The 18,803-nt window shown below is 49.9% G+C and overlaps 1 protein-coding gene across 8 annotated transcripts in view; it reads right to left on the bottom strand.

Annotated features, from left to right (window-relative positions):
• The window catches only part of kmt2ca (lysine (K)-specific methyltransferase 2Ca), a 74,163-nt gene that overhangs the window by 19,904 nt on the left and 35,456 nt on the right, over positions 1 to 18,803 (bottom strand). For 6 of the 8 annotated variants that reach the window (XM_023826785.2, XM_072713262.1, XM_023826790.2 and 3 more), the window contains 23 exons: positions 18,052 to 18,749; positions 16,421 to 16,543; positions 14,799 to 14,915; positions 14,460 to 14,561; positions 14,125 to 14,229; positions 12,732 to 12,913; positions 12,419 to 12,583; positions 12,237 to 12,346; positions 12,034 to 12,117; positions 11,714 to 11,932; positions 10,376 to 10,504; positions 8,861 to 8,980; positions 8,582 to 8,712; positions 7,263 to 7,458; positions 6,281 to 6,385; positions 5,970 to 6,017; positions 3,872 to 4,012; positions 2,185 to 2,217; positions 1,991 to 2,092; positions 1,658 to 1,808; positions 1,255 to 1,469; positions 1,091 to 1,164; positions 96 to 281 (listed from right to left, as the gene is read on the bottom strand). In XM_023826785.2, the coding sequence (XP_023682553.2) occupies positions 96 to 281; positions 1,091 to 1,164; positions 1,255 to 1,469; positions 1,658 to 1,808; positions 1,991 to 2,092; positions 2,185 to 2,217; positions 3,872 to 4,012; positions 5,970 to 6,017; positions 6,281 to 6,385; positions 7,263 to 7,458; positions 8,582 to 8,712; positions 8,861 to 8,980; positions 10,376 to 10,504; positions 11,714 to 11,932; positions 12,034 to 12,117; positions 12,237 to 12,346; positions 12,419 to 12,583; positions 12,732 to 12,913; positions 14,125 to 14,229; positions 14,460 to 14,561; positions 14,799 to 14,915; positions 16,421 to 16,543; positions 18,052 to 18,749 (3,536 nt within the window). The remainder of the gene's footprint in view (positions 1 to 95; positions 282 to 1,090; positions 1,165 to 1,254; positions 1,470 to 1,657; positions 1,809 to 1,990; positions 2,093 to 2,184; positions 2,218 to 3,871; positions 4,013 to 5,969; positions 6,018 to 6,280; positions 6,386 to 7,262; positions 7,459 to 8,581; positions 8,713 to 8,860; positions 8,981 to 10,375; positions 10,505 to 11,713; positions 11,933 to 12,033; positions 12,118 to 12,236; positions 12,347 to 12,418; positions 12,584 to 12,731; positions 12,914 to 14,124; positions 14,230 to 14,459; positions 14,562 to 14,798; positions 14,916 to 16,420; positions 16,544 to 18,051; positions 18,750 to 18,803) is intronic. The other 2 variants (XM_023826793.2, XM_023826794.2) reach the window with 2 other exon arrangements.

Genomic DNA, 18,803 nt, shown 5'->3' with positions numbered 1-18,803 from the left:
CATGTCTTGGTCATGTCTGCGCAAGACACTCCCATTGGACACTCCCTGCTGTCAATCACAGATCATCATCCAATGCCATCAATGCTGAGCCTCACCTGTCTGAACTTCCACTCCTGCTCATGCTCGGACTCCTTGTGCTTCAGGGGGTCCTTAAACAGCATCTCGGAGTCTAGGGCGACGCTCGGATCAAACATGTCTGCCTGCTGCTGCCTCTTGGAAGGGTCATTAGACATCTGGACCTTGTTTATGCGCAGGGCGGCCCGGTTATCCCTGGCCTTTTGCTGAAATACAAATGGGTACGACACAGTCCTCTAAATACCTCATCCCATCGTATGCTGAAGTTCAAAGAGGACTGAACAGAGCTGAGACGGAGGCTCTAGATGGGCACAAAGATTGCTTTGATGAATCTGCAGATGACGCTGCATAAACTGACACTTCTGAATGGTACAATATCAATCGGGTGAAGAATGAGTCAAGAGCTCATCTGCAAAGAGAAGCACACTATACATTCTAAAGCCACCTTCAGCACATTTTCAGAGATGTATCAAGTCATAAAATGAATATCTCATGAGGTTGTAGTACAGCATATTGATATCAAAAGTTACATACAGCCATGTTTCTACTCTAAGGGACACGCTACTTTATCCGCAAACACAATGGCATTGTGATGGCTTCCTCTAAGTGCTTTAAAAATCCGAAGCATTGTGTCGAAATACATTACACAACAGCAGCTTCTGAAAGAGAAAAAAGTTGAAATCCCAAGGACCAGGGCGCTTTCACAGCAGAAAACAAAGACATACAAGCAATCTTCCTCAGCGCCTATTCAAAGTATACTGCAGTGGGCCAAGCTTACTCCCAAGTATATTTTTAGTATGACGAGAACAAATGCAATATCCAAGACACTGCAGCAACTGCATCCACGATATCTGTTTACTTGATCTGCCTTGCTGTAAGCGGATTAAATTCTTGAGATTGTGTTTAAAACCCACCTTTAAGAGCATTTCGATAATCACCTATTAAAGTTCAGTCAAGCCAAAAACGGAAAGAAATGCTTGACAGGACCTGAGATCAATGGCGGAGAGCATCTTACCACGTACGGCGCTCGTTCCTGGGAGCTGGCCTTCCGCCACAGCTTGGCGATCTGCTTCACCCTCAGTGACCAATCTGAAACACAGGCACATAGTTCTGTCACTCCGCAAAGTGGCTCTTGAGCCAGACGCCTGCCCCATGAGGTTCATGTATCAGAGAGCTCACCGGGAAACTCCTCCCTGAGGCCGGGGAAGTTGACATTCGTGTAAAGGACCGGGGCCACTGTGGCCATCTCGCCCAGCGTTTCCTCCTTCTCCCACTTGAGCGTGCTTCTCTGAGCGTTGGACATGGTGTCTGTCTCTGCCTCAGTGGGAGCTACTGGCGTGGCCATACCCCAAGAGCCGACCACTTCCCCTGCCAACTGGCCAAACTTCTTCTCTCTGGAAAACACACTTCCATGTCAAAATTTCTCCCATACCCACTGTGTCTCGGTGCAGGGCATACAATATCAGTAAACCCCAAGTGTACATGAAGAACCCCCCCCTCCCAAGTTATTTAGGGAAGCCCAAAGAGTTTTGAGAGGAATTTGAGCAAGCTGACATTTGGCATGCTCAGGCTTAAGGCCTACCTCATGTTGTCTGTAAATGGCATGCGGTGCATAGAAGAGAAGCTACTGGATACACAGGGCCCCGTGCTGGGCATCATTGGTGCCGAAGGGAAGTGGGGGCCTGAGCCCGTCATGCCGTTCATCACAGGCATCCGTGGGAACATACCATTCCCTACAAGAAGGGAAATAGTTACTCAAACTGGTAAGACGGTCACATGACGAAAGCAAACTTACAGGAGCACCCTCTTGCAAAACAATGCGAATAATGACAACTGGTTGATGATGGAGGTACCAAAACACAGAGGAGCATTCTGGGAAAGGGTGCCATTAAGGAGGCATCTCTGCTAAGCATACCTGGGTTTGGCAGGGGTGTTGCAGCAAGGGGTGGCGGGGGCTGACTGGTTCCAGGACTCAGGACTGCAGTGAAAAGATCCTCCACATCCTTCCCCTCCAGCTCTGTAGGGGAAAGCAGCATTAGTTTCTTTTTAAGTAAAACATTCGCTTATATTAATTTTCACAAACGAAAAGACACATGGGCAGAAGGATACCTGGGATTTTGTAGAGCTTACTCAGAATAGCACCTGCAGATCAAAAACACTGTCAGAAACACTGTGATACATCATCGTGACTATCATTTGGAAAACCAAATGAGCAACAAGGCACAATGCATTATTATTTAAAAGTCTGTTTAAAATGCATCTCTCAAACTTTTCAGGGGCGGAGCCAAAGGGCTGGTCCAACAGAGCCCTTGCCACCCCCAGTGCCACCCCGCTGGAAATAGTAAACATTAAAATATACCAATGAAGAGATCGGGTAAAGATGTGAGCAGAAAACTAATTTCCGAGAGCCCCTGAATGCATCCCGACACAGCAATACCCTGTGCGTGCTGCTTACTGACATGTCATTGGCTAAAAGCTCTGGCAGTGGCCCTGAAGGCATCCCGACACAGCAGTACCCTGTGCGTGCTGCTTACTGAAATGTCATTGGCTAAAAGCTCTGGCAGTGGCCCTGAAGGCATCCCGACACAGCAGTACCCTGTGCGTGCTGCTTACTGACATGTCATTGGCTAAAAGCTCTGGCAGTGGCCCTGAAGGCATCCCGACACAGCAGTACCCTGTGCGTGCTGCTTACTGAAATGTCATTGGCTAAAAGCTCTGGCAGTGGCACGTTCCTACATGACCCAAAACACACTCACGGTATTGATGACAGCAGGAGTTAAGAAGGTATTTGTAACATATTACACTGTATTACCTTCCTAATGAGAGGTGGTCACACTCTTGCAGTACATAAGAAATAGCAGCATGAAAGCGTTGCACACTGTCTGCTCCATGTCTTGTTTAAATTAGCCACAAGCCCTGCTCCTGCTGATATAGATCGTCTTTTAGACAGCGTCTTTGTATGTATGTATGTTTTAGTGCACATGCTGAATTATAGTGTTGTTTTATTATTTTAGCAAAGCTAGCCCTTGCTTGAAGTCTGTGTGGTAAGTGTACATGTGGAGAACCAGTCATCAGTTTTCTACTGCATGTAAGCAGGCTATGCATGTCATATTAAAGCTTTGAATCAACTTCACTATACTGTAATGTAAGGGTTTAATTAGCTGCCTAGATTCATTAATTTAATCTATTTTAATTTAGTAATAGCTAGCTACATGAAATAAAAAGAAAACTAGTTAAAATAGTGTTTCTTATAGTGTCTCTGCTTAACAATCATGATGAAGTGTAACCACCAGGCTGTCTTATTTTGTATAGAGACAGAATAAAGAGAAAAGGGGAAATTTCCCCTTATTTATTCAACATACATTTACAAACTCATTGTTTATTATGAGTGTGCATGAGAAAAATATTTTTTCCTTCATTTATCATATTTATATGGACCCTCTGAGAAACCATCGCTCACCCTTTGGCCCCCCCTTAAATAAAAGTCTAGCTCCGCCACTGAAACTGTTGCTACAAGTTAGTAAGCAGCTAATCTAAAAAATCCAAGGATAAATGTTTACACAGGAGTGGAAATCTACACTCTGTGTGTCAGTGACTTGGCTTCCCAGTTAATATCCACACAAGGGGACACCCATGCTCTCTTTACATACGTTCTTATATCTGGGAATCCCAGACTATCCATGCATGCTACATTACTGGTAGGAAACAAGTCATAGATGGCTGTCGACCCTGTAAGATTGCTGATTCGAATAGCAAGCAAGACAAGCAGATTGATAGGCATCAGCTTGACACGGACCGTCAGTGACCATCTTGTCCAGCTCAGGGCTGAGGATCCCATCCAGTGGCTCCTCGGAGAGGCCCCTTTGGCCCCGGGATGGGAGGGGCTGTGAAGGCCCAGAAGATGGGTCATCCGGGATGGGGCCGATGTCCAAACCAGCTGGGGAGAGGAAAGGGGTAAAGAGATTCACTGCTATGAGCCCACATCCGACCAATCCCCCCCCCCCCAGTAAATCACTTGAAAGCAAAATAAATCAGAGCTGACGAACAATTCATTATCTTTTGAACGTCTGGTTGCTTTGAGAAGAAATGGGGGAGCAGGAAACTGATCTCTCATGTCATCTAGCAAAATAAGCCCTCCACGTCCCCAACTCTCTCTAACTCAATTTCTCAACAACAATAAGAAACCAATTTGTCTCCTGACCAGCCAAGCATGAAAACTGGGGTCTCGTCAAAATTTAAATAAAAACACTAATGGTAAAAAAATAAAAATTAATAAAAAACAGCCTGTCAGCTTCATCTTAAGCTTTGGTGTATTAAAACATAGGAACTATATTAACTATAAAAAAGTATGCAGCTTGGATTAATCATAACTGCTGTCATTGACGTTGAGTGTTCTATTATAATGCCATGAAGGACGTTAGTGGCAGACTGACATTGTTCTATATGAGGCAGCATCTCGGGATGGACTCAAAGACCCGAAACGCACATATTTATTCAATCGACAAATTATCCATGTTTCTTGTATGGCTGGTCCCTCTGGTCTGAACCGCATTAATAGACCACATTACTTTTTTGCTTCAACTCCAGAGCCCGCCTGTGTTTCCAGACCTTGGAATCAAGACCCTAAAGCAAGGTAACCACTTCAGGATTCGGTGTCCATATTTGGACCAGCTTCATATAAAAACTGAAAAGACTGATGGTGCTTCCATCGGTATGCTAGAACTGAAAGAATATTTCCTGCTTAATTACCAGAGATGGACACAATGTTATTCCAACACAACCTTGAGTTTTAAACTCTTAACTATCATTATACATAAAGCCACACATTTATACATGCAGAGAGACCAAGAGAATATAAGTAGTAACAGAATCACTGTGAGGCGTGGCAGCAGCTCTTAGACCCCAACATGAGATACCTATTCACTTCTTCAAACACCCGTGCTCAGCCATGTAATGATGGGGGATGGTTCCAAGCTGCCCAATCACCGCAGCAGCATGGGCAGCAGCCAAAATGGTCAGAGTTCAACAGCGACTCCTGCCGAACTGAGACACCAATATCCTATATCCACCAACACAGTGCTGGTGCCGGGGCCGGGGCCAGGCTTTTTTCCATTTCAGAACTGGTTCTACTCATTTCCACTTCCAAAAAGACAGGTGACTGTTTTTTTTATAAGTTTGAGTACCCAAACAATTTGGCCTCATAATATAAACAATATTTCATATAGAACAAAGAACAATATTGAAGAACACGATGATTGTTCGCCTGAGGACTTTACTCTTATTTTCGCCTACTTAATATTTCCGTTGTTCTTTTTTGAAACAGTGGAAATGCGGGCCGGTTCTCAAGACACCAAGCAAGAATTAGCCCAGCTCCAGCACTGTGTTGGTGGAAACAAGGTACAATAGACCCAGTGGGAGAACTGTGGTTCTGGAATTGGAAAAAATCGCTAGTCTCTGCCTTTATCTGGGCCAAATTTTGGCATAATTCTGGCCAAAAGCCAGCAGAAGGCTAGATGTAACAGTGTGTAAAACCATGAAAATCCGATAATTAAAAAATGCCTGTTTCTAATAAACCCTGATGGTTAGAACCATGAACAAAACTTCAAAGACTCCAAATAAACAGATTAGACTTGAAACTCTACAAAAGAACACATAATTCTTTTTTTTCCATTGGTGATTAATTTGTGCCTATTTAATTCAATTCATGCATGGTTTTCTTTACAAGGCACCCAAAGATGTTAGAGGCAGCATAAATGCACCAGGGGGAGAGGGGGGTGAAAGAGTGGAAAAAGGACGGAGAGCATGCAGACAAAAAGCAGACAAAACCAGATTGGGACCCCAGGAGAGGACAGAGCTACTTCTAACCACGGACAGGCCGTGGGTCCGTCTCTTACCAAATGGAGAGGCAGAGATCTCAACCTGGAAAGGGCATAAAGCAAGACCTACAGGAACCCAAACCAGATAAAACGAGTGATTACAAACCAGGAAACTGCAAGAGACAGGGCGCAAAAACAAATCATTAAAAAGCCAAGCAGGCGCAAGAAGAAAACGAAACCTCAACTCAAAGTGAAAACAGTGACAAATGCAGAAATACTGCACAGACTAGGAGGGGCACCAGGGCAATAAGGGTGCTGTGTGGGGGAGGTTTCTGGGGGTGAACTGGACAGGAATCTCTCAATGTACTGAGGGCAGCTGTCCTGCCTACCTGAATCATCTCCTGGCTTGACCAGGTCATCCGAGAGCATCCCCAGTAGGTCGTCATCCGTGCTCAGCACTTCAGACAGGACTGCTAAGGGGTCCTCAGAGTTGGCTGATGAGGAAAGTAGGGGACGTGAATTTGGGATGTCAGAAAAGCATGCATCTGATGGCAGTCGCTTAGCGCACCCACAGATTTTCTGCATCAGCACTGCCTTGCTATTGCCTCTGGGACTCCAGACTCTAATGGTCAAGTGGCTAAGCATCAGAACATTTGGGTCTCGCCCCCCCCAGCTCACTGAAAACAGCTATGTGGCAGACAGGTTAGGAGGCCAGCAACAGCAAAAGGGCAAGAGAGGAGGATGCTATTCCGTGACAATAAAACAGCTCAAAAGAGCCTGAGTACACAGACAGCTCCACAAGGTGGGGAGGGGCTGAGGGGAAAAGGCCTGCCAGAGCTTCCTAAACACATGCGACAAGCCTGGGGGGGGGGGGGGGGGGGGAGGGGCACGATAGGGCTTTGCTCACTTCCATCGATTTAAAAAGCAGGGAAGGTATCTTCAGGAAAGAGGCTGAATGTTCCAAGAGTGGGTTCTAAACGCATTGGTGCCCAAAATGAAAATGCCATGGGCCGATGTTGCCGCAATGAGCCAGGGTGGAAGCATGTTTCGAACAAACGTATGTGCGTGCAATTGCACGTTTTTTAAAATTTTTTTAAATCATATCATGCTTGGAGGATCACAGTCATGGCTGCTGTTAGGGGAGATGGGAGGGTAGGGGGGCATGTCCCTTCTTGCTGGTTCCATCTCGCTGTGGGCAAGGTGATTAGACCAGACAGGTTATTGTCAGGGAAAGATCTGCAAACATCTGAGAGCCTGGGAGGGTGGCTGCGTGTGTGATGGTGTGATAAAGAGAGAAACAACGTGTGTGTGGTCATGTGATAAGACACGAAGCATGTGTGGGAGGCGTGAACAAGGGCACAGCCTACTCACACAGAACTCCTGGCTTCCCCGACACAGGTGTGGTGGCAGCACTAAGCAGTGGGTCGGATGTCGGGTCCAGGAAGCTGCTGCTGGCGCTTGGGGGCTGGCTGCCCGCCTGGGGGGGGTCGTCGTCCGAGAGGCCGGTTCCCAGGCTCTGCTTGACCTGCCTGCTCCTGTCCAGCAGGTCTTTGCCAAAAAAGGCCTCCTGGGGAAGGAAGGAATGGAAGTAGCAGTTCACAGAGCAGTCCGTTAGGGTGAGGAGAAGGCATCCACAGGTCTACGACACCAGCGGTGGTGTTCGCCACCACTCAAACCATGCATCTGCATGGGACCCCGAAGTTTGTGGCTCCCTGTTGGCCAAGTCAGGAGGTGGGGGGGGGCAAAGTTAAGTTGGATCCCAGAAACGACAAACCTGCCCTTGTGAGTCACATCTACAGCAGAACCAGCTACCACATGACGAAAGGCAACACAACACAAAACAACACAAAACGCCACGGAGGTGCATTTGCCTGACCAGAACTGTTAGGTGCACTGACAGCACATTATCTTCTGCCCCAGACAGAGTTCCCAGTCAGCAGTGGAATTCTCAGACTGAACTTTTCAAGTGCAATTAAGAATGCTAAAAATGATAGTAATAAAAAAAAGATCACCTAGTACCGAAGGCTCAACACAGTCACGGGCTGCCAGCCCTGCCTCTCAGTGATTTATGACTCCAGAGGAACAAGGCAGCTCCAGGCTGCCTCTGTCTACAAGGGCAACGAGTCTACAAAGTTAAACATGCCTACGCCAGATGCTCTCTGCCAGGGCTCAAACCACAGCCAGGCCAGACTCTGCTGCACTGAAACATTGAAAGTGTAATGCACTGCGACTAAATCATTGATTAAAGTCACTTGTCTGCTGAGGACCTTTAGGCTTAATTTGAAGCTTGCGGGATGAGGCGGCCCAGGGTTCACAGCATGCATGCCTAATTTGACAGCGACTGGCCTAAAAGTACTTTAACACCCCCCACCCCCCACCACCCCCCGCCTACGAATCTCCTCATTTGGAAATTCCAAGCACGTGAAAAGCACACCCAGTAAATGAAAATTTAACAATTATAGAAAACGTCACATAGGTGTCCTTACCCATAAATCTCACCCCCTGCCAAAAGCAACCTAGCAGCCAAAATGAGGATCTCAATCTTCAGTTTTACAGTCTATTTAAATACAAACGTGCATCCAGGATATGGTCCATACCCATGTCAAAATTCACAGGGGTGTCACTGACAGTGCCATTGTACTTAGGTGTCCATCTCTGGCTCTAAACGCCGAGGCGAGGGTAGCACTTACCTGCAGGTACGAGGGGAACTCCTCTTCAAGCTTAGTTTTCTTCTTGCGGTAGCGCTTTTTCACTTTCTCCACACCCTCAGGCCCGGGCACGGTCTCATCCACAGGCATTTCGGAAGCGAGCTCTCCCCAGCCTGTGGAGAGGACAGACACAGTCCAAAGCCTTAGATAAATCCAGGGTCTCTATGACTTATGGGCTCAAAAATGTGCCATACTGGGAGAGAGACTGCGACCCCAGGATACGAAGCCTGACCGGAGTAAATGAGCACTGCTGGATCTCACCTTCCTCTTTCGCCAGGAGGTTCTCAGACACAGAGCCTGATGAGTCTGTCCTGCAGAGGGATCGTTTGGCTTTGACTTGGCCTATTCGGCTTCTCTGGCGCACCATGAAACCACCAATACCTATAGAGGATAATGAGTGCAGGAAACTCATGGCCAAGTGACCCCAAGATGAATGCAGTGTCATAGATTAATAACGTAAAGGTGGCGATGACAGAATTGCCAGCGATGGTCTCCATTAATAATAATGACATATGAGTGTTCGAGCCTCAGGATGAGCAATTCATCTCCCCAACGTTTTTGCCTTAACAGAGTATGTCGGGTGAGACCTATTTCTGGATTGTGAAGGCTTCATGACCCAAGGTCTCAAACCAGGGGGTGAGAGTTGACCAGAATTGCTCCGGATAATTTTGCCCCTATGCTGCAGAATCTCAAACGATTCATATTTGCAACTCGGAAATATTCCCATTTGGAGATATGAGGCAGATTGGTGCGGTTCTGCACAAATCGTGTGTGATCGGAATCACCTGGGAGATTCATAAGTGACTTACAAGTGCAGAATGAAGGGAGGGATTTTTCCAAAACATTAACGAGGAATGAAACAGTGGCCAACTGGCTTAGCTACAACTGAACAAGCGTTTTCTACATTCACATCCTTCCACATGATTTTACATTTATATTTAATACAAGCAACTAACCAACAGAAGAGACCAAAGAAATACCGTTGACATCATTATGTGACATGTTCTAGACAACTTGAGATGCTGTGATTTCAGAGGGCCACGATGAGCTCCTCAGCTTCAATGGCACAAAGCTATAGACCGGACAAAATCGGGGTCCTACTCCTCAAAATACGAGTCAGGGCCCTTAGCCAATGGAAAGAGCGATCAGCCAAAAATGCCCACAGGGCAAAGTGAGGGGTGATGGGAACTCGCCACGGTTTAGTAATGGCCTTCTGAACCGTCTCCATGGAATGGACGTGATCGCGCACTTGCCGAAATTGCTTTCAAGATCAAAGGACAGAGATTCTGACAGGCTTTCATAGCAATAGGAAAGTGGGGAGAGAAAAAAAGAACAGAATAAGCAGTTCCTGTCTATGGTGAAAGAAATTCACTACTGTTACTACAAAATGAACAACCTTGAAACCTTTTATATTAATAATTTACATTAGTTTACAATTTTTTTTATTGTAATTATCAGTTATGATACAGAGTTAAATTAGGCAGTGATTAGTCAAAAATAAAATAAAAAAAAATTGCGAAAGGGTGGAATGTAATTATCTTTATTATAAATCCAGCCTGTCAAGGACAAAAAAAATCAGTAAACTGCCTCTTGGTATGCTTACATTAGCCAAGGGAACAGGACAACAGAAGGCATCCAGCAGGCAGGAAAAGCCGTATGCACACATTGCCACAGTAATAGAGACCGGCCCCACTCTGGACTTGAGAGCAGGCTGTACCCTTCTGGGGAATGGATACTGCTAATCACTGAGCAGTTTATCAGCAAGGCCGCCTTTACCTGGCCGGTAAGGTTTCCTCTTGCGTTTCTTTACTCCATCCGGGCCCTCGGGTCCCTTGGCTTCGTCGTCAGGGGCCTCCCGCTCAGGGCTGGAGTCTGACTTCATGTCGCAGTCGAGAAGATCCCCCTCTGTGTCGAGACAAGGGCAGTGAAGTGAACAATCACTTATCTGCATGCCGGACACTGCAGCCCCCCAGCCTACATGCCGGGGCCCACAGATCCCGCCCACCCCCCAGCCATCAAAATGTAAATTTTATGAAAGGAATTAAGCGCCGTCATCCACTTGGTTCATGAAAAGGACACTCAAAGCGCTGCTTTACCAAGATCAGTTGGAGGGGGGATTAAAAATGAAACAAAGGTGTCAGCAGACCATGTCAAAATACTTCCGAGATCCAAGCTCACACTCAAAAAACAAAAAAATGTATAAAACAAAACCAAACCGCCAGCCCTGATAGATGCACATCCGTTACAAGTTCTACACAGAATAAAATCTGGGGTCACGTTTGGGCAGAGGGAAAGGTACTCCAGGCAATTAACATAGCTCGTCAGGTGATCAGGAAGCGGTTCTGTCAACTTTCATGAAAGGAAAGATTTCCTGAACTGCACTTTCTGCCACAGAATCAATTGGTAGAGGAAGATGTATCACATTCTGTTCACCCCCCTTAGAAAAGTAATTACTCTGTCCTCAAAATCCAGAAATGCAGCCCTGGCCTGTAATACCTCTCATTTTAAAGCTGTCTTAAAATCCTGACAAAATGAACCGTGCGATTAACAGTCAAGACTGTGGGCCGACCCTTTCGCAGGTGGGGCAGCTGCAGTTTTGGTGAGGAGGCCTCAACCAGCAGGGACCCCCAAAACCCTCTGAGAGACCCCCAGAGTGAAGGACTCGGAGTCGGACTGAAAATCAACTTGGCATGCAGGCCTGCAGGCTACTGTCCTCACTAGCCTTCATCCCAGCCTTCAGCAAGCATTCAACTGGCACCACCTCTCCACCCCACACAGACCCAGTCAGCAGGTGTGAAACTGCCCTCGTCATCCTCAAGTTAAGATATGAAGCTGGGAAGCAGGGAGTCGAAGCAGGGAGCCTGGACATGAGTCTGTGATGTGTGCGTGTCTGTAGGGGGGGCAGGGGCGTTCGCTACGTTTGTTCCCATCATTTCAGCGAGGCACAACTTCTTAGAAAAACATAGAACCTTGGAATGATAAACCAAGAACAGCCTGAATGCCGAACGGCGCCTCAGAACACCAAACAAGTGACGTCTCCTGGGACCCAACTTCTCTGCTTCAACCAAACAGGAAGAGGAAGGTGAAGAGGGCCGCCATGTCGCACTTGGATACCTCTGCTGTCGTCCAGGTCGTCATCTCGCGAGAGCTCCGACTGTGGGTCGGTGGGGGCCTGCAGCACTGCTACACTGTTCTGGTTGATGATCCTGAGCTTGAGTTTGGGTTTGGGCCGCTTACGCCGGGACGCTGCCCCTGCGGCTGACAAGCTCTGCAGCTGTGACAGGCCTGACTCGGTGAGGCACACGCCGTCCTGTGTGTACGTCTTCTGGGGGTCTTGGTGGAACAGCAGCCACGGGAAGGGGGGGGGGGGGGGTGTTATTCTCCAGAGAAAAATAATACGACAAGAAAAGGTCCTGCAAGTCATTGATTTTTACCATGTTCCTTCAATTTCGGCACAGCCTGGGGGGTTGGTGAGGGCACGCTGACCTCAGGAACGGACACCAGTCCTACCGCAGGGCCTAGGACATCGTGAACACTAAATGTTAGCTCACCAGATAAACATCTCACACCTAGAGATGCTCCAAGACAGCGAGCCAGACCGGGCATGGCACCAGGTCCAAACGGGCGCAGCCCTCACCCTGTGGCGGTGAGGAGCGATCCCGGCACATAGTGCAGTCAAAGCCCTCGTCGGCTGCCGCCTCCACCTCTTCGTTTGTGTTCAGGTTCTGACAAGTGGTGTGGATCCATCTAGGGGGAAGAAGGATTAATGAGGCCCCATTTAAAGGCAGGGGCACTTAAAGGGGAAGGCCGAGCACCCACCTGTCACACTGGCGGCACTGCACGATGAGCTCATCCTCACAGTAATCACGGGTGCACACGGGGCAGACGGCCAGGCTGGCACAGGGCGCGCACTGTGTGTAGTTACTCTGCCACTCACAGCCCGGGCCCGGGGAGGCGGCACCACAGAGCGTGCAGGAGACACACCTTAAGGGGGACATGCGGGGGGGTGGGAGTGTGAAAGACATTGTTAGAAATCAGATGCTGAATCCCCCAGATACATATGAGTGGGAGGAGCCAAAATGCAGCTTCTGGGAGGGAAGGGGCTGGGCCTGGGCGGGGCAGCGGAACATACCACTTGCACTTCCAGCTGCCCTTGGGCACAGTGTGCAGCGGTGGGTCCAGGCAGTAGGTGTGGTAGCTGATGTCGCAGTTGTCGCACAGCAGCAGCCGGCCCGGGTCTGTGGCCTGTCCGCATGCCTCGCACACCGTGCACTCCAGGCAGCGCCAGCCTTTGCTCAGTACCACCCTGGTGATCTGTGAAGACGGGGTCAGGGGTCAGCCATTAAAGGGGCGGCCAGTTAAAGGGAATTTGAGCGGTTTTCTGTGTCTAACTGTCCACTTTGATGACAGAGAGCTCATTTCTAGAAATGTACACATTACATTTAAATTAATCTGACGCGTTTTTAAAAAAATGTTGGGATTTCAACACTGGGATCTAAACCCACAACCTTTGCGTTGTTACCACAATGCACTACCCTAAAAGAGGAATCTGGCTTCAAGCTTGACAACTGCAGGCGGTGACATCAGCGAAGACCCCACCCAAAATGGCCCCTGTCCCTTAGCATACGATTCAAGTCCCCAGAGGCAAAGTATTTTCGAAATCGGGTTGTCTGAGCCGCCACATGCATTACCCTCCATCATGCCGCGCTAACATGCCCCCCTATATCTGCTGCACTGTTCACCGCCAATTGGATGACAGCTGATCACATCTCAGTTCTGATTGGCCAGAGGTTCATAGTCAACAACACAAGCAAGGACCCGACAGATCAACAGCAGGAACCCAAGACTGCTGTGCGTTCAAAAGCTGGTGTCAGAAGCCGCGCCCCTTTGTTTACGGCAAAATAAAAAGGTAGCTCATGTCACGCTGAAAGCTATAAAAGAGAGAGATTAGGAGATTACAAGTTGTCCATCGTCCCAATAATTGAGCCCAGCTTTGTTATACCTTTGTTATGCACTATGAATTAAATCCTACTTACTGAGCCTTTATTGGATTAAACTGCCAACGAGTCATATGCAGAAAAAGTATTAATGCCTTTCTTGGGTTAGTAGCCATTACAGACATCAGCAGGGAATCATGGGTCAGCAGGACAGGGCCTTCAGCTCACTGCCCGTAATTGGTGGCATTAATTGATAAGGATCACAATGGCGATGGAGCAAAGCTCTCCTCTCTAGCTGCGGTTAAGGTGAAGCTTTTAGGCGGATTACACTCCACTCATCAGTTCAAAATCCGCCTTGGGGTTTAAGAGTCGATGTCCCCCCCCGGCAACAGCGTGTGAACAACACACAGGGTGCAGCCTGCTGAAAGGGATCGATCCAGAAAGGAGAGTCCAGTTTATCCAGCTACCGGTTCATCGCCACGAGCAGAACCTTCAAAGGGCCCAGAGATGCCGGGATCAAAGGGAGAGGCGGCGGACTTCTGCCAGAAGTTCGGAGAAAGGCCCGCTGGAAAAGTGGACGAGCTTTACCTTGATATTGACGCAGAAGGGGTGGTAGCACTGGCCACACTGGGAACAGGCCAGAAGCCGACCCTCGGCCCCCTGGCCGAAGCTACCACACACCACGCACATGTCCTGGTGGAGAACAGGAACAGAGTCAGGCACACAGTCAGGAAGCATCAAAGCCATGATGGGGAAGCTTGGGAAGAATCCTGGGTTTATGCTAAACCTTGGTGACATCATCCAAATAACAATGACCTAATCACAGTACTGACTACAGTTACCAAAATCCTTGTGACATTCCCAGATGGCTATACTCATTAGGTCCCACTGGAATTCTCCTAGTATACGCCAAGGGGGCCCACCTGTTTGAGGGTGAAGGTGTCCGTACTGGAGAACATGACCACAGTGTTGTGCATGGTGTTCTCCTCCTCATCCTTCACGGAATACGCCTCCACCAGGTTGACCTGTGCGCCAAAGGAACACGATCTGCATGGACTACACGGGCAGAACAGCGACCCTCTCTAAATCCTGAGTGCAACACATACACAACCATATCCCCCCAGGACAGAGAAGAACCTTCTGACCCTCATGGCGGTGATGACGGCATGTCATTTACTCAGAGGTACACCTGTGTATATGTGTGTGTGTGTGTGTGTGTGTGTGTGTGTGTACAAGCATGTAAGCGTGTGACGGGGACCTACTCCAGGAGTCACAAGGGGGCTGACGTCTGTCTTGAGCTTGGCGCGGCCCCGACCCCCTCGGCCAGACAGGTTGGCCCCTCGGGGACGCCTCCTCGCAGGGAATCCTGATCCCCGGCCCTGTTGACGAGAGCGTCATCCCTCAGGCTCTGAGACTCCTCCCAACCAATCAGAGCAGCCTTTGGGAGGGCGGGGCAGCAAAAGATCTTCATTTCCCCCTTTGTCCACCCTCCCCCAATCTTAGTGATCGCCTGACAGCCACTTAGCGTAATTACGGCAAGCCCCACCCAACCCAAACCCTCCCCACCCCACCCCAAAGCTGGGGGAGGGGCCCTTAAACAGTTTCCTGATGTTGTCGATAGTCTGGCTGAACGTGCACGGTCATGGTCATTAAATGAGCACGCCCAGTCACACAAAGGCAGTTTCCAGCTATTTTCATTGCCTCCCCAACCACACAAATTCAATTCTGATAAAATACTATGGGGAGGGGGCAGTTTCATTAAACAAGCCCCAAAAACACTTCCTGGCAAGTAAGCCAGACATAGTTATCTGAAGACATAATCTGAAGACCCTCACCGAAAAAAAAAAAAAAAAAGAAAAAAAAAAAGTTTGTCTCAAAGCATAGCAATTTTTTTTGTCCCCCTGTATTCATGGAACGCACCAAGAATTTCAGATCACCAAGCAGCAGCAATATGTTGGAAATCGATCTGAATGCACTGACAAATGAACCAATATGACAAGGGGGGGGAGGGGGGGGGAGTCTGTTCGTGCTAGTCAGGGGGAAAAGTGAATGCTTTGGTACGAGAGATTAATTTAATACTGTCTGTGGTTTAAAGACCAGGAGGATGGCTGGACCCAAAAGGCTACGTTTCCTCCCTGCAGCAAACCAAAGCCCAGCGGATTATCAGATCCCCTTCATCTCTCTGTCTGCCCCCCCAGGAGGCTGGTCATGACGACATCTGACATCCCATTGGAGTAACTCAACCATGTTTCCGCTCCACCTCAACGGGGGCCGGTTTCCCATCAGCCCCTGCGGGTGTGCAGGCCGTGAGCCCAAACCTTCAGCTGCCCTTCTCCTCCTCCTACTTCCAGGAAACCACACCCCCTCCTCCCCCAACCCTCCTACCGGTCAGACTCATTAGGCAACATCAGAGGGAGACTCTGACAGCGAATCATTCAAGACCCGTCGCTCATTCCCATGCTTTGAATTCCCCACCCCCCAGGCAAGCACACGGACAGCCACAGCCTGTTAGACAGGTCCAACAGGGGGGATGCAAATGCAAACATGCAGACATCAGGGGCTCGTAGGCAGAGCCGTCATCCCCCGCCAGCACATCCTCAAGCAGGTAACTCAGAGGTTTGACCCGGGGGGGTGACACCAGGGGACCTATCACTAATGACGTGAGGATGGCCCTTCCTGGCAAATCCATTCAACGCAGTAACCTGTCATCGATTCCACGGCAGCAATCTCATCACGGGGAAACCTCCCCCACAAGCAGGACAAACTGTCAGTCTGGGAGGGTGGAGGACCTCCCACTGAGGGGGTCAGCATGTCACAGTCTGACCCTCACATGCCACATTACTCCTGGTCTCACCCCCCCCCCCCGGCCTGGCTTTTTATTTACCGCTCTGATGCTCCAGCAGACGGGGACGCCGGGCTGGGGCCTCATCTTTGCAGCGTCCCACCACTCAGAGTGGTCCGGGGACCACGACGGGGAGTGCAGAGCGCTACGGCTGCTCCACGCGCCCTAAAGGGTGTAGTGGGTCGAGGGGGGGGTACAAAATGCAGCAACTTAAATACAAAGCTGACAAAAAAGGTCATGGACAGAAGGGGGAGGGGGGGCAAAATGGACCAGGACCACTCAGGACAACTCCGTCTACATGAGGAGGGGGGCATTTCAGCCACCTGGAGAGGCAGCCTCATCGCTGTGGCGATTATAAGTGTCTGTGGCTTGTGGAAGGATCTCAGTGTGTTTAGCGGGGCAGCGGGAGCCAGGCGACATCATCACACAGAGCGAGACCAGCAGCCCGCCAGGCAGAGCGCCAACACAGGTCCGTGCAGCCAGATTATTCCATATAAATTATTGATGGAGGCTGATGGACCTGGGCCTTCTCTCCACTAGCGCCCCCCCATGTACGGATTTGTCCTGAACTGGCTATTTAGACAGTGACAAAAACACCCAGAAGGAGGGGCAACCTTATATGACGTGACAATAGAAGATGGCAGACATTCCAGAGGACTCATAGAGAACAAACAGGCAAAACATCAGCATGCCCCGCATAATGCCCCATGTCATGCAGGCGAACGCAGCCCAGGCGCAGGCAGGACACCGGATGGCAGAACATTCCAGATTGCTTGACCAGCATAATGGCTCCAGATCCCCTGGGAACAGAAGCCAGTAGTACCAGAACACCACCTGACACAAAATATACCCAAATTATGTCTCGGTGTTATCCAAGGCCAGACCTGGTGTGCCACACGGCGCCCCCTGGAGATAACTCAGCATCACTACACACTCTCTGTATACACCATCACGGCTCCAGCACGTCAGATCTACACACGCAAGAACACGTGCCCAGACGGCCCGTCAGCCCACCTGTCCCCTCGCTGCCGGGCCGCACAGACTCAGGAAATTTCAGGCACTCTGATCACGCAGATGGTGCGTTCCGGTTGCGCACGCAAATGCAAACAGGAAATCCCGCCGCGGCCCGCCTTCAAGCTCCCACGGGAAGCAGCGGGAAGCGTAAGAACCACCCCACCCGAGCCCCCCACTCTGTGGGACCCCCCATCGCTCCCTTAACAGATCCAGTAAATCAGCCATTACTCCGTGACCTCTGCCCGAATCACACGCCATCCCATCACCAGCTCGGCCCGATCCAGACTACCGGGCCTTGTGGAAATCTTTGGAGGGTTCTGGTCCAGGGCAAGTTCTTCCCCCCGCCCCACTGTAAATTACGGGGTCTATCTGTCTATCCAAAACACACCCAAGTGCATAAACAGAAGATGACGACGAGGCTCTCCACAAGAATCCCGTGTGAGTGGATGAATGCTCACCCAAATTATACACCTCAAAATACATAGATGTAATTTTTTTAAAGGCCCTTTTATTCTCTCCCGGCAGGAGACACTCAGCACCCGAAGGATCCTCTGCTGCTGCACTCCAGACCAGCAGAAGCCCCCCGCATTCATTAATACTCAGTCCACCTCCGCCGAGACCGCCGAAGCTGGGGAAGAGAGATCGCAAGACAGGCCTACCTGCCGCACCCGGGGCCTTCCCGGGGAGAACTTCCTCTTGGAGATAGCGGGCTTGCCCATGCCGATTTTGGGGGTTACTGTGATGAAGGCGGCGGACGGCACGGTTTCAAGGTATCCAGCTGCCAGCAGGGAGGTATGAGCAGGCTCTTTGGGGGAGCCCCCCGCCGAGAGGGGGGACAGCGTACCGTGGGAGTGCTTGGGGGCCTTGTCCTCACCCGCTAGCGAGCTACCATCCGAGAAGCTGTGCTCGCTGGCGGGGGTCACCACGCCCTCTGGAAGTGGGCTGACCTCCGTGGACGCCATGGCCTCGTCCCCCTCCTCTGGTGGAATTTTGGGGAGCACGTGCAGACTTTCCTCTTCTCTCGGAGTTGCGCCCGTAACGGGCGGCTCACCTACCCCTGCGGCTCCCAGGGGCGACACCACCAGCGGTTCCTCTTCCACCTTCGGTGTCTGCGGCTCTGTGATTGTCACCGGTTCCGCTGCAGTCTCCTCGTTAAGAAGGCCCCGGCCGTCTTCTGGAACTTTCTCCACTGGCTTGTCCACCAGGTCACCCTCCTCTTCCTGGGCCTCAATCCCCTGTGCCTCCGACCTCTCTGAAAGCGAATGGGGCCCTTCCGCTGGGGTTGGAGCCTCCAGGGGCAGATCCGGACTCGGGGTCAGAGCTGCAGTCTCCCCAGCATCTGGGACGGTGCCAGGAGCTGAAAGAAAGAGCTCGATTGTCATGCCCATGACGACACGCAGAAGTTTAGCTC

This window comes from Paramormyrops kingsleyae, chromosome 1, assembly GCF_048594095.1.
Source record: "Paramormyrops kingsleyae isolate MSU_618 chromosome 1, PKINGS_0.4, whole genome shotgun sequence".
Classification (NCBI taxonomy): Eukaryota; Metazoa; Chordata; class Actinopteri; order Osteoglossiformes; family Mormyridae; genus Paramormyrops; species Paramormyrops kingsleyae.
Note: the sequence above shows the minus strand (reverse complement) of the source record. Positions and strands in the feature narration are given on the sequence as shown.